At 39.4% G+C, this 14,396-nt stretch overlaps 1 protein-coding gene across 1 annotated transcript in view; it reads left to right on the top strand.

Moving 5' to 3' along the window:
- The window catches only part of LOC106606331 (heparan sulfate glucosamine 3-O-sulfotransferase 3B1), a 188,486-nt gene extending 174,622 nt beyond the window's left edge, over window positions 1–13,864 (top strand). The window contains exon 2 of the mRNA XM_045719724.2: window positions 10,513–13,864. Within this exon, the coding sequence (XP_045575680.1) occupies window positions 10,513–11,140 (628 nt within the window). The 3' untranslated portion in view covers window positions 11,141–13,864. The remainder of the gene's footprint in view (window positions 1–10,512) is intronic.
- Window positions 13,865–14,396: the final 532 nt, after the last annotated feature.

Below are 14,396 nucleotides of genomic sequence, written 5' to 3' on the forward strand. Positions count from 1 at the left end.
TACTACCAACCAACCAACTCCTAATGTTAGTGACTGTACTAAAGTAGTGATAGATATGTACTACCAACCAACTCCTAATGTTAGTGACTGTACTAAAGTAGTGTTAGATATATACTACCAACCAACTCCTAATGTTAGTGACTGTACTAAAGTAGTGTTAGATATGTACTACCAACCAACCAACTCCTAATGTTAGTGACTGTACTAAAGTAGTGTTAGATATATACTACCAACCAACCAACTCCTAATGTTAGTGACTGTACTAAAGTAGTGTTAGATATATACTACCAACCAACCAACTCCTAATGTTAGTGACTGTACTAAAGTAGTGTTAGATATATACTACCAACCAACTCCTAATGTTAGTGACTGTACTAAAGTAGTATTAGATATGTACTACCAACCAACTCCTAATGTTAGTGACTGTACTAAAGTAGTGTTAGATCTGTACTACCAACCAACCAACTCCTAATGTTAGTGACTGTACTAAAGTAGTGTTAGATATGTACTACCAACCAACTCCTAATGTTAGTGACTGTACTAAAGTAGTGTTAGATCTGTACTACCAACCAACTCCTAATGTTAGTGACTGTACTAAAGTAGTGTTAGATATGTACTACCAACCAACTCCTAATGTTAGTGACTGTACTAAAGTAGTGTTAGATATATACTACCAACCAACCAACTCCTGATGTTAGTGACTGTCCTAAAGTAGTGTTAGATATATACTACCAACCAACTCCTAATGTTAGTGACTGTACTAAAGTAGTGTTAGATCTGTACTACCAACCAACTCCTAATGTTAGTGACTGTACTAAAGTAGTGATAGATATATACTACCAACCAACCAACTCCTAATGTTAGTGACTGTACTAAAGTAGTGTTAGATATATACTACCAACCAACCAACTCCTAATGTTAGTGACTGTACTAAAGTAGTGTTAGATCTGTACTACCAACCAACTCCTAATGTTAGTGACTATACTAAAGTAGTGTTAGATATGTACTACCAACCAACCAACTCCTAATGTTAGTGACTGTACTAAAGTAGTGTTAGATCTGTACTACCAACCATCCAACTCCTAATGTTAGTGACTGTACTAAAGTAGTGTTAGATATATACTACCAACCAACCAACTCCTAATGTTAGTGACTGTACTAAAGTAGTGTTAGATATATACTACCAACCAACCAACTCCTAATGTTAGTGACTGTACTAAAGTAGTGTTAGATCTGAACTACCAACCAACTCCTAATGTTAGTGACTGTACTAAAGTAGTGTTAGATATGTACTACCAACCAACTGCTAATGTTAGTGACTGTACTAAAGTAGTGATAGATATATACTACCAACCAACCAACTCCTAATGTTAGTGACTGTACTAAAGTAGTGTTAGATCTGTACTACCAACCAACCAACTCCTAATGATAGTGACTGTACTAAAGTAGTGATAGATATATACTACCAACCAACTCCTAATGTTAGTGACTGTACTAAAGTAGTGTTAGATATGTACTACCAACCAACTCCTAATGTTAGTGACTGTACTAAAGTAGTGTTAGATATATACTACCAACCAACCAACTCCTAATGTTAGTGACTGTACTAAAGTAGTGTTAGATATGTACTACCAACCAACTCCTAATGTTAGTGACTGTACTAAAGTAGTGTTAGATATGTACTACCAACCAACTCCTAATGTTAGTGACTGTACTAAAGTAGTGTTAGATATATACTACCAACCAACTCCTAATATTAGTGACTGTACTAAAGTAGTGATAGATCTGTACTACCAACTAACTCCTAATATTAGTGACTGTACTAAAGTAGTGATAGATATGTACTACCAACCAACCAACTCCTAATGTTAGTGACTGTACTAAAGTAGTGTTAGATATATACTACCAACCAACCAACTCCTAATGTTAGTGACTGTACTAAAGTAGTGTTAGATCTGTACTACCAACCAACTCCTAATGTTAGTGACTATACTAAAGTAGTGTTAGATATGTACTACCAACCAACCAACTCCTAATGTTAGTGACTGTACTAAAGTAGTGTTAGATCTGTACTACCAACCATCCAACTCCTAATGTTAGTGACTGTACTAAAGTAGTGTTAGATATATACTACCAACCAACCAACTCCTAATGTTAGTGACTGTACTAAAGTAGTGTTAGATATATACTACCAACCAACCAACTCCTAATGTTAGTGACTGTACTAAAGTAGTGTTAGATCTGAACTACCAACCAACTCCTAATGTTAGTGACTGTACTAAAGTAGTGTTAGATATGTACTACCAACCAACTGCTAATGTTAGTGACTGTACTAAAGTAGTGATAGATATATACTACCAACCAACCAACTCCTAATGTTAGTGACTGTACTAAAGTAGTGTTAGATCTGTACTACCAACCAACCAACTCCTAATGTTAGTGACTGTACTAAAGTAGTGATAGATATATACTACCAACCAACTCCTAATGTTAGTGACTGTACTAAAGTAGTGTTAGATATGTACTACCAACCAACTCCTAATGTTAGTGACTGTACTAAAGTAGTGTTAGATATATACTACCAACCAACCAACTCCTAATGTTAGTGACTGTACTAAAGTAGTGTTAGATATGTACTACCAACCAACTCCTAATGTTAGTGACTGTACTAAAGTAGTGTTAGATATGTACTACCAACCAACTCCTAATGTTAGTGACTGTACTAAAGTAGTGTTAGATATATACTACCAACCAACTCCTAATATTAGTGACTGTACTAAAGTAGTGATAGATCTGTACTACCAACTAACTCCTAATATTAGTGACTGTACTAAAGTAGTGATAGATATGTACTACCAACCAACCAACTCCTAATGTTAGTGACTGTACTAAAGTAGTGTTAGATATATACTACCAACCAACCAACTCCTAATGTTAGTGACTGTACTAAAGTAGTGTTAGATCTGTACTACCAACCAACTCCTAATGTTAGTGACTATACTAAAGTAGTGTTAGATATGTACTACCAACCAACCAACTCCTAATGTTAGTGACTGTACTAAAGTAGTGTTAGATCTGTACTACCAACCATCCAACTCCTAATGTTAGTGACTGTACTAAAGTAGTGTTAGATATATACTACCAACCAACCAACTCCTAATGTTAGTGACTGTACTAAAGTAGTGTTAGATATATACTACCAACCAACCAACTCCTAATGTTAGTGACTGTACTAAAGTAGTGTTAGATCTGAACTACCAACCAACTCCTAATGTTAGTGACTGTACTAAAGTAGTGTTAGATCTGTACTACCAACCAACTCCTAATGTTAGTGACTGTACTAAAGTAGTGTTAGATATGTACTACCAACCAACTGCTAATGTTAGTGACTGTACTAAAGTAGTGATAGATATATACTACCAACCAACCAACTCCTAATGTTAGTGACTGTACTAAAGTAGTGTTAGATCTGTACTACCAACCAACCAACTCCTAATGTTAGTGACTGTACTAAAGTAGTGATAGATATATACTACCAACCAACTCCTAATGTTAGTGACTGTACTAAAGTAGTGTTAGATATGTACTACCAACCAACTCCTAATGTTAGTGACTGTACTAAAGTAGTGTTAGATATATACTACCAACCAACTCCTAATATTAGTGACTGTACTAAAGTAGTGATAGATCTGTACTACCAACTAACTCCTAATATTAGTGACTGTACTAAAGTAGTGATAGATATATACTACCAACCAACCAACTCCTAATGTTAGTGACTGTACTAAAGTAGTGTTAGATATATACTACCAACCAACTCCTAATGTTAGTGACTGTACTAAAGTAGTGTTAGATATGTACTACCAACCAATTCCTAATGTTAGTGACTGTACTAAAGTAGTATTAGATATGTACTACCAACCAACTCCTAATGTTAGTGACTGTACTAAAGTAGTGTTAGATCTGTACTACCAACCAACCAACTCCTAATGTTAGTGACTGTACTAAAGTAGTGTTAGATATGTACTACCAACCAACTCCTAATGTTAGTGACTGTACTAAAGTAGTGTTAGATCTGTACTACCAACCAACTCCTAATGTTAGTGACTGTACTAAAGTAGTGTTAGATATGTACTACCAACCAACTCCTAATGTTAGTGACTGTACTAAAGTAGTGTTAGATATATACTACCAACCAACCAACTCCTGATGTTAGTGACTGTCCTAAAGTAGTGTTAGATATATACTACCAACCAACTCCTAATGTTAGTGACTGTACTAAAGTAGTGTTAGATCTGTACTACCAACCAACTCCTAATGTTAGTGACTGTACTAAAGTAGTGATAGATATATACTACCAACCAACCAACTCCTAATGTTAGTGACTGTACTAAAGTAGTGTTAGATATATACTACCAACCAACCAACTCCTAATGTTAGTGACTGTACTAAAGTAGTGTTAGATCTGTACTACCAACCAACTCCTAATGTTAGTGACTATACTAAAGTAGTGTTAGATATGTACTACCAACCAACCAACTCCTAATGTTAGTGACTGTACTAAAGTAGTGTTAGATCTGTACTACCAACCATCCAACTCCTAATGTTAGTGACTGTACTAAAGTAGTGTTAGATATATACTACCAACCAACCAACTCCTAATGTTAGTGACTGTACTAAAGTAGTGTTAGATATATACTACCAACCAACCAACTCCTAATGTTAGTGACTGTACTAAAGTAGTGTTAGATCTGAACTACCAACCAACTCCTAATGTTAGTGACTGTACTAAAGTAGTGTTAGATCTGTACTACCAACCAACTCCTAATGTTAGTGACTGTACTAAAGTAGTGTTAGATATGTACTACCAACCAACTGCTAATGTTAGTGACTGTACTAAAGTAGTGATAGATATATACTACCAACCAACCAACTCCTAATGTTAGTGACTGTACTAAAGTAGTGTTAGATCTGTACTACCAACCAACCAACTCCTAATGTTAGTGACTGTACTAAAGTAGTGATAGATATATACTACCAACCAACTCCTAATGTTAGTGACTGTACTAAAGTAGTGTTAGATATGTACTACCAACCAACTCCTAATGTTAGTGACTGTACTAAAGTAGTGTTAGATATATACTACCAACCAACCAACTCCTAATGTTAGTGACTGTACTAAAGTAGTGTTAGATATGTACTACCAACCAACTCCTAATGTTAGTGACTGTACTAAAGTAGTGTTAGATATATACTACCAACCAACTCCTAATATTAGTGACTGTACTAAAGTAGTGATAGATCTGTACTACCAACTAACTCCTAATATTAGTGACTGTACTAAAGTAGTGATAGATATATACTACCAACCAACCAACTCCTAATGTTAGTGACTGTACTAAAGTAGTGTTAGATATATACTACCAACCAACCAACTCCTAATGTTAGTGACTGTACTAAAGTAGTGTTAGATCTGTACTACCAACCAACTCCTAATGTTAGTGACTATACTAAAGTAGTGTTAGATATGTACTACCAACCAACCAACTCCTAATGTTAGTGACTGTACTAAAGTAGTGTTAGATCTGTACTACCAACCATCCAACTCCTAATGTTAGTGACTGTACTAAAGTAGTGTTAGATATATACTACCAACCAACCAACTCCTAATGTTAGTGACTGTACTAAAGTAGTGTTAGATATATACTACCAACCAACCAACTCCTAATGTTAGTGACTGTACTAAAGTAGTGCTAGATCTGAACTACCAACCAACTCCTAATGTTAGTGACTGTACTAAAGTAGTGTTAGATCTGTACTACCAACCAACTCCTAATGTTAGTGACTGTACTAAAGTAGTGTTAGATATGTACTACCAACCAACTGCTAATGTTAGTGACTGTACTAAAGTAGTGATAGATATATACTACCAACCAACCAACTCCTAATGTTAGTGACTGTACTAAAGTAGTGTTAGATCTGTACTACCAACCAACCAACTCTTAATGTTAGTGACTGTACTAAAGTAGTGATAGATATATACTACCAACCAACTCCTAATGTTAGTGACTGTACTAAAGTAGTGTTAGATATGTACTACCAACCAACTCCTAATGTTAGTGACTGTACTAAAGTAGTGTTAGATATATACTACCAACCAACCAACTCCTAATGTTAGTGACTGTACTAAAGTAGTGTTAGATATGTACTACCAACCAACTCCTAATGTTAGTGACTGTACTAAAGTAGTGTTAGATATGTACTACCAACCAACTCCTAATGTTAGTGACTGTACTAAAGTAGTGTTAGATATATACTACCAACCAACTCCTAATATTAGTGACTGTACTAAAGTAGTGATAGATCTGTACTACCAACTAACTCCTAATATTAGTGACTGTACTAAAGTAGTGATAGATATATACTACCAACCAACCAACTCCTAATGTTAGTGACTGTACTAAAGTAGTGTTAGATATATACTACCAACCAACTCCTAATGTTAGTGACTGTACTAAAGTAGTGTTAGATATGTACTACCAACCAATTCCTAATGTTAGTGACTGTACTAAAGTAGTGTTAGATCTGTACTACCAACCAACTCCTAATGTTAGTGACTATACTAAAGTAGTGTTAGATATGTACTACCAACCAACCAACTCCTAATGTTAGTGACTGTACTAAAGTAGTGTTAGATCTGTACCACCAACCAACTCCTAATGTTAGTGACTGTACTAAAGTAGTGATAGATATATACTACCAACCAACCAACTCCTAATGTTAGTGACTGTACTAAAGTAGTGTTAGATATATACTACCAACCAACCAACTCCTAATGTTAGTGACTGTACTAAAGTAGTGTTAGATCTGTACTACCAACCAACTCCTAATGTTAGTGACTGTACTAAATTAGTGATAGATATATACTACCAACCAACCAACTCCTAATGTTAGTGACTGTACTAAAGTAGTGTTAGATCTGTACTACCAACCAACCAACTCCTAATGTTAGTTACTGTACTAAAGTAGTGTTAGATCTGAACTACTAACCAACCAACTCCTAATGTTAGTGACTGTACTAAAGTAGTGTTAGATATGTACTACCAACCAACTCCTAATGTTAGTGACTGTACTAAAGTAGTGTTAGATATGTACTACCAACCAACTCCTAATGTTAGTGACTGTAGTAAAGTAGTGTTAGATATATACTACCAACCAACTCCTAATATTAGTGACTGTACTAAAGTAGTGATAGATCTGTACTACCAACCATCTCCTAATATTGGTGACTGTACTAAAGTAGTGATAGATATATACTACCAACCAACCAACTCCTAATGTTAGTGACTGTACTAAAGTAGTGTTAGATCTGAACTACCAACCAACCAACTCCTAATATTAGTGACTGTACTAAAGTAGTGATAGATCTGTACTACCAACTAACTCCTAATATTAGTGACTGTACTAAAGTAGTGATAGATATATACTACCAACCAACCAACTCCTAATGTTAGTGACTGTACTAAAGTAGTGTTAGATATATACTACCAACCAACTCCTAATGTTAGTGACTGTACTAAAGTAGTGTTAGATATGTACTACCAACCAATTCCTAATGTTAGTGACTGTACTAAAGTAGTGTTAGATCTGTACTACCAACCAACTCCTAATGTTAGTGACTATACTAAAGTAGTGTTAGATATGTACTACCAACCAACCAACTCCTAATGTTAGTGACTGTACTAAAGTAGTGTTAGATCTGTACCACCAACCAACTCCTAATGTTAGTGACTGTACTAAAGTAGTGATAGATATATACTACCAACCAACCAACTCCTAATGTTAGTGACTGTACTAAAGTAGTGTTAGATATATACTACCAACCAACCAACTCCTAATGTTAGTGACTGTACTAAAGTAGTGTTAGATCTGTACTACCAACCAACTCCTAATGTTAGTGACTGTACTAAATTAGTGATAGATATATACTACCAACCAACCAACTCCTAATGTTAGTGACTGTACTAAAGTAGTGTTAGATCTGTACTACCAACCAACCAACTCCTAATGTTAGTTACTGTACTAAAGTAGTGTTAGATCTGAACTACTAACCAACCAACTCCTAATGTTAGTGACTGTACTAAAGTAGTGTTAGATATGTACTACCAACCAACTCCTAATGTTAGTGACTGTACTAAAGTAGTGTTAGATATGTACTACCAACCAACTCCTAATGTTAGTGACTGTAGTAAAGTAGTGTTAGATATATACTACCAACCAACTCCTAATATTAGTGACTGTACTAAAGTAGTGATAGATCTGTACTACCAACCATCTCCTAATATTGGTGCCTGTACTAAAGTAGTGATAGATATATACTACCAACCAACCAACTCCTAATGTTAGTGACTGTACTAAAGTAGTGTTAGATCTGAACTACCAACCAACCAACTCCTAATATTAGTGACTGTACTAAAGTAGTGTTAGATCTGAACTACCAACCAACTCCTAATATTAGTGACTGTACTAAAGTAGTGATAGATATGTACTACCAACCAACCAACTCCTAATGTTAGTGACTGTACTAAAGTAGTGTTAGATATATACTACCAACCAACTGTTAATGTTAGTGACTGTACTATAGTAGTGATAGATATGTACTATCAACCAACTACTAATGTTAGTGACTGTACTAAAGTAGTGTTAGATATATACTACCAACCAACTCCTAATATTAGTGACTGTACTAAAGTAGTGTTATCTAACTGTCTTCCTCTTTTCTCCACTACCCTCCCTCCTCCCCTCCCTTCCCTCCTCCCCTCCCTCCTACACTCCCTCCTCCCCTCCCTCCAACCCTCCCTTCTCCCTTACCCCTCTAAGTCACTAAGCACTAGTCTACTACCCCTCTAACTCACTAAGCACTGGTCTACTACCGCTATCTCCCTCCCTCCTTTCCTATCCTTCTAATGCACTACAAGGACTACTACCCCTAATGCCTATGTGTTTAGGATTAGTCGAAATCTCTGGTGTCCCACTTTAGCCATTACCCAGAGCCCTGGTCATTACCCTGGTCTGGGGCTGCAGTTAACTGGCTAATTTATTATCTAAAAGAGTCAGGTCAGCTCAATAAGAGGGGGCATCATGGGACTGGCCAGACAGACAGACAGACAGACAGACAGACAGACAGACAGACAGACAGACAGACAGACAGACAGACAGACAGACAGACAGACAGACAGACAGACAGACAGACAGACAGACAGACAGACAGACAGACAGACAGACAGACAGACAGACAGACAGACAGACAGACAGACAGACAGACGTCTAACAGTTTTGACCTTTATAGCATAATGAATAAGATTACATGGACAGGTGGATCTGATCCTAGATCAGCATTCCTATTCCACAACGCTTGATCCTTTATGTCTCCATGAGTAATCTGACCTGAATGCACAGTCTGACTACTCCTGAAATAATAGTCTGGCTGCCGCATGGTCCCAGGCTGTAACTCCTGAAATAATAGCCTGGCTGCTGCATGGTTCCAGGCTGTAACTCCTGAAATAATAGCCTGGCTGCTGCATGGTCCCAGGCTGTAACTCCTGAACTATAGCCTGGCTGCTGCATGGTCCCAGAATGTAACTCCTGAACTATAGCCTGGCTGCTGCATGGTCCCAGAATGTAACTCCTGAACCACACTATATGTGCTATATGTGCTATATGTGCCACACTATATGTGCTATATGTGCCTTAGCCCAATACTAACCTCTCCATCTCCCCATCTCTCCATCTCTCCATCTCTCCACGCTCCCCTCCACCTCTCTACCTCTCTACCTCTCTACCTGTCCACCTGTCCACCTCTCCACCTCTCCATCCCTCCACCTCTCCACGTCACCACGTCTCCACTTCTCCACCACTCCACCTCTCTATCCCTCCACCTCTCCACCTCTCCATCTCTCCACCTCTCTACCTCTCCATCTCTCCACGTCACCACGTCTCCACTTCTCCACCACCCCACCTCTCTATCCCTCCACCTCTCCACCTCTCTACCTCTCCACCTCTCCACGTCACCACCTCTCCACCTCTCCACTTCTCTATCCCTCCATCTCTCCACCTCTCTATCCCTCCACCTCTCCACCTCTCCACGCCACCACGTCTCCATGTCTCCACTTCTTCACATCACCACCCTCCACCTCTCCATATCTCCACCTCTCCACCTCTCCACCTCTCCATATCTCCACCTCTCCACATCTCCACCTCTCCATCTCTCCACCTCTCCACCTCTCTATCTCTCCATGTCACCACATCTCCATGTCTCCACATCTCCATCTCTCCATGTCTCCACCTCTCCACCTCTCCATCTCTCCACCTCTCCACCTCTCCATCTCTCCACATCTCCACCTCTCCACCTCTCCATCTCTCCTCTCCATCCCTCATCTCATGGAGTGCTTCACAGTCCTGTCTTTATCCTGTGTGTATAATAACAAACTTCTCCATCTCTCCTCTCCTTAGAGACCGTATGCCTGAGACCCAGGAGGGTCAGATCACCATGGAGAAGACCCCCAGCTACTACGTCACTAAAGACGTCCCTGCCCGTATCCACACCATGTCCCCAGACACCAAGCTGATTGTGGTGGTCCGAGACCCCGTTACCAGGGCCATCTCAGACTACACTCAGACCCGCTCCAAGAAACCTGACATCCCATCCTTTGAGAGCCTCGCCTTCAAGAACAGGACTACGGGTCTCATCGATACGTCCTGGAGCGCTGTCCAGATCGGGATGTATGCCAAGCACCTACAACGCTGGCTGCAGTACTTCCCCAAGGACCAGCTCCTCTTCATCAGCGGGGAGAGGTTGATCTCCGACCCAGCCGGGGAGATGACACGCGTACAGGACTTCCTGGGGCTCAGGAGGGTGGTCGGTCACAAACACTTTCACTTCAACCCAGCCAAGGGCTTCCCCTGTCTGAAGAGGCCGGAGGGGAATAGTAAACCTCACTGTCTGGGGAAGACCAAAGGAAGGACTCATCCTAATATTGACCCTGAGGTGGTACAGAGGCTGAGGGAGTTTTATCAACCTTTCAACAGGAGGTTTTATCAGATGACGGGACATGACTTTGGATGGGGTTCATGGAGCTGAGCGACTGAGACATTGAGTGAATCCGAAATGGAACCCTATTCCCTATGTAGTGCACTGCCCTGGTCAATAGTAGTGCACTATAATATTGGACAAAATGGCACCCTCTTCCCTATGTAGCGCACTACCCTGGTCAATAGTAGTGCACTATATTATAGGACAAAATGGCACCCTCTTCCCTATGTAGTGCACTACCCCGGTCAATAGTAGTGCATTATTGAGGTTGTTGTACACTAATCTGCACAAATGTAGTGCACTATTGAGGTATTATGGTGCCCTTTCAGACAGAGATGTTGTGTTTTTCTTTGAGGGGTTTTAGGTTGTTGTAACATTTAGGAGATATTGTTATACTGTGTATATAAGGCAGCGTATGTAAAAAGTACAGAAGTCTATTTATTTTTAGGATATTAGGAACTCACTGATCTGCCTATCCATGTTTGTTGACGATCATCACACATCTTTACATTCCTGTTTTTAAAATCTTCATTTGAAGGGCATTTTGTAATCTTGAAATTACCTCAGAAAAATACATGTGCAGGAATTGTGGAAATGAAAATATAACAGCACAATCGTGTTACGGGTAGCAGCAATTGACCAGCAGGGTTAGGCTAGAGCTATTGTTTCCCTTTATATACATGCAATGACTTTATAATGTTGCTTTAGCTCAATCTCCCTATCTTTACCACGTTGGTTTTTAACATGGCTGTGCGAATACCACACCATTTCAGCAAAAATGGTTCAATCACAAAGGTTGGTAGAATGAGGATGTAGAAATATTGTACCAACCAGAGAATTAGTGTTGGGTCATTGAACACGAAGACATCTCTCTAGCCTCTTCTTTAAAAGATGTTCAAAACCACTCAAGGAGTCCAAAACAACCCATCATTTACCTCCTTAAGATCAGCCTGACCTCCAGAGGCCTGTGGGCCCACTTCATCCATCAGATCAATATATACAACCCCAGCTGATCCAGTCAGGCTGCGTCCCATATGACTTCCTGCTCCCTTAATCGTTCACTACTTATGACCACGACCCATGGGGCATTTAGGGAACAGGGAACCATTTGGGATGCCCTCCCAGTGTCACTATGACAGCTATATCAATACAGTAATAACTCATCATCACATCAATTACATGTGAGTGATGTCATATTACATCTGAGTGATGTCACAGTGCTGTCTGGACTCTCCTGCTATAAAACAAGGATCCGTCAAAAGGTTCATTGGAGTCAACGTATGTTGGGACCTTGTGACCACTACACATTAACGTAATGATCTGGATTTTATGTTCCAGATTCAAGGCTCTTCTGAAGGGGCAAGCTATTTAGGAAGCTTTACATTACTGTCATAGTCATTAGCACCCCTCCTAGTTCCTCTGCTTGCTGAAGCCAGTTGACCGACCTAAACAATCTTTAAATGTGCAGTCTTTTTGATGAGATGCCGTCACCTTTTCATGTTTGTAATCCATACTTTGCTAGCAGTGAGGTTTGCTTGTGTAATGATATGATGACTCTATTCTGGGATGATGAGCTGACCATGATACAGTATAATGTTATCATCACAGTCCTCTGTAGTCCTGCTAGGTAAAGTTAACAGGACTGCTGTTGGATCAGATGTTATCATCACAGTCCTCTGTAGTCCTGCTAGGTAAAGTTAACAGGACTGCTGTTGGATCAGATGTTATCATCACAGTCCTCTGTAGTCCTGCTAGGTAAAGTTAACAGGACTGCTGTTGGATCAGATGTTATCATCACAGCCCTCTGTGGTCCTGTTAGGTAAAGTTAACAGGACTGCTGTTGGACCAGATGTTATCATCACAGCCCTCTGTAGTCCTGTTAGGTAAAGTTAACAGGACTGCTGTTGGACCAGATGTTATCATCACAGCCCTCTGTAGTCCTGTTAGGTAAAGTTAACAGGACTGCTGTTGGACCAGATGTTATCATCACAGTCCTCTGTAGTCCTGCTAGGTAAAGTTAACAGGACTGCTGTTGGATCAGATGTTATCATCACAGCCCTCTGTAGTCCTGTTAGGTAAAGTTAACAGGACTGCTGTTGGATCAGATGTTATCATCACAGTCCTCTGTGGTCCTGTTAGGTAAAGTTAACAGGACTGCTGTTGGACCAGATGTTATCATCACAGTCCTCTGTAGTCCTGTTAGGTAAAGTTAAAGGACTGCTGTTGGATCAGATGTTATCATCACAGCCCTCTGTGGTCCTGCTAGGTAAAGTTAAAGGACTGCTGTTGGATCAGACCGCATTTATTGGGAACTCAGTTTGGTGCATTGTTGTGTTATTTCTGTTGAAAGGGAAATTCAAAGGCTGCGATTCAATCCGATCGCGCGTTGCAGTGCGCTTGACATTTAAAAGTAATTTCCAGCGGAGCGACATGTGCAGCGTTTACCTTTGAATGTCACCTCTGCGAAAGCGGGAACATTACCTCTGTGATAGTGTGCAGCGCTGTAACGAGCCTTGAATTGAATCGTGACCAACGTCTTGCTATTCAGGGCTCACAATTCCTTTCTCCTAAGTCTGTGTATGGGTGAGTTTTATTCATCCCTATACAGAGAGATACGCCAATGACAATGTTTCTACCCATCAAATATGATGATAATGTATTGATAAAAATCTGTGTACATACATGAACAAATCCAACTATTTTGCTGTATTGTTTCCATTTTGCAAAGATGTAATTGAGGCCGTTGTGAGTAAAATAGCGTTATTGTTGTTATTTCTTTGAAGTAAGGAATATATCTATTTTACCAAAACCAAATGATCCTCTGAGTGTCACACTGTCATAAAACGACACTACACCTTTGACATGTGTTATAACTACATTATAAACAAATTATACAGTCTTATAACCAGCTTATGACCAGCTTATAAAGCCCCTGTCACTTCTCCTCATTGTCTTCAGTGACTCTACGTCATTGGAGGCCTAGCACTGAGCATAGTGGCACCAGAGTGGTTGTCTGACGCTTCCTGAACCTCATTAGCCAGACAGGTTAATGAGCGCAGTTAGCATTAGTGTTAGTGTTATCGACTCAATGGAACACTACCATGCTTGTCACCATGGTCACTGTACCATTTGTCAGGTCCCTCTCTAAGCAGGAGAAAAGATTGATGATCAAAACACTGCCATTTCTCTGAGACCCTGATATTTGATAGTACCTGACACTGTAAAGAAGGAGAGCCTGATATTTGATAGTACCTGACACTGTAAAGAAGGAGACCCTGCTATTTGATAGTACCTGACACTGTAA

Source organism: Salmo salar, chromosome 06 (assembly GCF_965601325.2).
Source record: "Salmo salar chromosome 06, fSalSal1, whole genome shotgun sequence".
Lineage (NCBI taxonomy): Eukaryota > Metazoa > Chordata > Actinopteri > Salmoniformes > Salmonidae > Salmo > Salmo salar.